General features: G+C 41.3%; 1 protein-coding gene across 1 annotated transcript in view; it reads right to left on the bottom strand.

Moving 5' to 3' along the window:
* LOC101849711 (solute carrier family 2, facilitated glucose transporter member 1) overlaps positions 1–2331 on the bottom strand; it is a gene marked incomplete at its 5' end in the record, with an annotated part of 9689 nt that extends 7358 nt beyond the window's left edge. The window contains 3 exon segments of the mRNA XM_005103521.3: positions 826–963; positions 1636–1776; positions 2207–2331. Coding sequence (XP_005103578.2) covers positions 826–963; positions 1636–1776; positions 2207–2331 — 404 coding nt within the window.
* Between the last annotated feature and the right edge of the window lie 1254 nt (positions 2332–3585).

The following is a 3585-nucleotide window of genomic DNA, read 5'->3' as shown; positions in this document are numbered from 1 at the left end:
GCGAATTTTGCTATTCAAAAGGCTTTCTAATGGCTGCATCAATCAACATGCAGTTTTCGCCAAAAGATTCTTTAAAATATTCTCCAGATCATGACCTCCTTCGTTTTTTAAAGTTTTTGAGAATTTTGTTGCAAAAAGCTAAATTTCTTTATTTCGCTGATTGCTTTTTTAGGCCGACGCTTCTGTCTCTGTAATTTTAGAAAATCCGCCAGGTTTGTTTATTTCAAGTCGTACTTCCGTTCTATACTATTGCGCATTGTCGCGCAATACTGAGCACTATTTTAAACGTGCGACCCTTTTAGATCTTGCCTCATGTTTTCTTTTTTTACTTGGTGCTAAATTTGACTGTGATCCTTTCGTTTGATGTCCATCATCGCTTTTTTATTGCTCAATTTCAGTAGAGTAAATTAATACAGTAGGACAATGACTTTTAGTTGATGCTAATGCACTGATCATTCCTTGAAATCATCAAAAGGGGGCCCAGCTAGTATAATACACACACACACACACACACACACACACACACACACACACACACACACACATATATATACACATTGCGACTTACTGCATGTTTCTGTGTGTGTATGTGTATCATTGGAAATATTTCGTCAGAGGGTGTATGTCACTATGTGTGTATATGTATGTGTGTGTATGTATGTATGTCTGTGTGTGTTGAAACATATGCATGTGTGTGTGTACGTGAGTATGTATTCACATATGTATTTGTGTGCGTTTATGTGTGTGTGTGTGTGTGTAAGTATGAGTACATGAGGGTGGGCCTCTATGTATATATGTGTAAACAAATGTATGACCTGGCCTCACCTTTTCTGGCCTCAGCCTCCTCTCCCTTCTTGATGAGTAAGAACCTCGGGCTCTCAGGACACATGGGCATGCAAACCAAGCACAACAACGCAGGGACGGCGTTGAAGGCAAAAAGGTATGGCCACAGGGTTGCGGTGCCTGAAAAAATGTAAGAAATAGATAGCATTCGTACAGCTAAAATTCCCGCTCAACAGCAAGCTCTATGTGCTTTACAATCCATACTATTACGGTACCCCAGCAGACCTGATAGCATTCTGAAACATTCTCAATTTCCTGGGAAGTATAGAGAGCAAGCTGCCATTTAAAGGCTCTAAAACACGAACATACTGACAAGAGAATACACTATTTCTATGGAATCTTACAGAAGGGACCAAAAGATGAAATTCTAGATAAACTAAATGTCTTAAATGAAAAACAATGCTTTTTATTAACTACAGCGGCTGTTTTGTGGGCTATACAAATTTTATTGTTTTGAAGAGTACAATTGATGCCCTTTCCTTCCCCACCCCTCTCTCACTCTTTGTCTCTGTCTGTCTGTCTGTCTGTCTGTCTGTCTGTCTGTCTGTCTGTCCGTCTGTCTGTCTGTCTGTCTCTCTCTCTCCGTCTCTCTCTCCCTCTTCTCTATCTCCCTTCTTCAGATCTTCCCCACTCACCTCACCTCACCTTTCTATCCCCGCACCCTCCCTTTCAGACAACCATCTCAAACGTCACCAGAGCACCCACCAACCACCCACAAAAGAGAGACAAGGAAAGTAGATGTTTGATTGAAAAGAGGAAACAGACCACACCAGAGCACCCGCTAAAACGTACCGAGTATTTCGACCATTCCCAAAATCTGTGAGACCATGATGCCAATAGTGATGGCCAATTGATGGCAGGTGCCTACCGCTCCACGGATCTTCTTGGGGGATATCTCCGTCAGGTACAACGGACACAGGGTGATGTTAAGACCTGGTGGGGAGAGACAGACAAACAAACAGATGAATGGATGAAATACAAACAAACGGACAGATATATGAATGGACGAAATACAAACAAACAGAGAGGCAAATGGACAGAATACAAATGCACAAACAGACAGATGATGGATGAAATGCAAACAAACATACAGACAGATGAAAGGACGATATGCACACAACACATACAAACAACACACAACACACATACAAACAACACACAAAACACACATTCAAACAACCCACAACACACATATACAACCCACAAAACACATATACAACACACACAATACAGACACACACAAGATACAAACACACACACAAAATACACACACACACACAAATACACACACACACACACACACACAGACACACATACACACACACACACCCATTGCAACATACATGATACAAAGAGCACTGACCTGAGTGTAAGCCCACGAGGACCCGGGAAAGGATAAGGCATTCCGGCGACTTGACCGCCAGAGTTATGCCTCCGAGCAAGGCAGCGATGAACATTAGGAAGGTGATGACGATCATTCCGCGCTTCCTGTGGATGCACAAACAGTGGCACTCATATAACTCTTTTTTTGTGTGTGTTTTTTTTAAAAGTTTTAATCGAGGTTTTACGGCGTTCGCAACTGCATAAGGTCATATGAAAGCCAGAAGATTAGAGGTGTTACAAGAGAGTAACAAACATAAAAAAGAAGAAGGGGAGATAAGGACGATAGATGTTTGATAGGAAAGAAGGAGCAAACCACACCAGAGCTCCCGCCAACCACCTTGACACACAGACACACAGACAGACTGATAGACTTACAGCAACGATGGTGCAGAGTACGTTGATAACTCCAGTGGCGACCACAATGTACGGGATCTGGTTGTGGGGGATACTGACCAGCTCAAACAACATGGCAGAGTAGGACATCACCTGGAACAGCACTCTCTCTCTCAGTAAATATTTCTCACTCTATCATCATTCTATAACAATATGTGAGGCATCGTGGTGAAATTAGGCGCTCGTCAAAATAATAAAATCGAAGATACCGGCATTTTTCCACCGGTATGGCAATCTTTATGAAATTGTTGGTTTTTGGTTTGACATGTTTTTTATCCATTCAAAAACACATTTCTATGTGGAATTTACAAAAAAAAGCATTGATTAAATGCAGAAAAAAGGTGGATGATCAAAAAATTGAAGTCACTAAAGTTTGGTGGCTATTTTCTTGCTAATTTTACATCTGAAACCAGGCGACCTCACCGCCGATTTCACCACGTCCTGAAACATAAAAACTCGAGAAAAAAATTTTTAAGAAAGATAACTGAAAAGTAAGTTAACCAAATTTATTCTTTTTTTTTAAAAACATGCTTTCAACTCTCTAGATTAAGTGTGTATAATTCCAGAATTCAACAACAACGAGAAGTGCATGTAAAAGGAGTTTAAATCCCACTAGTCGGATTTCAAAAGTGTGAACAGCCTTAGTTCTTTATGAATATTGTCAATAGTGGGTGTAGCCACCCCAATGGACCAAACACTCTGCACAGCGACGACGCATGGAAAGGACATGGAACTTTTTGCAGTAGGTTCTGACACTCCTGGACGAGGTAACCCAAGAGTTGTTGAAGGTTTTGTGCAGGAGGGCGGTTGTCCCTTTTCCGCCGCGTATATTTTTCATTAAAAGCAAAATAATAGAACAATAACTCCATACGCCCCAAAAACTAGTGAGTGCCAGATACCACTGCATCATGACACGTGTGTGTGTGTGTGTGTGTGTGTGTGTGTGTGTGTGTGTGTGTGTGTGTG

The sequence above is a fragment of the Aplysia californica genome, unplaced genomic scaffold (genome assembly GCF_000002075.1).
Source record: "Aplysia californica isolate F4 #8 unplaced genomic scaffold, AplCal3.0 scaffold00377, whole genome shotgun sequence".
NCBI lineage: Eukaryota > Metazoa > Mollusca > Gastropoda > Aplysiida > Aplysiidae > Aplysia > Aplysia californica.
The sequence above is the reverse complement of the archived record's forward strand: the minus strand, read 5'-3'. Positions and strand labels throughout refer to the sequence as shown.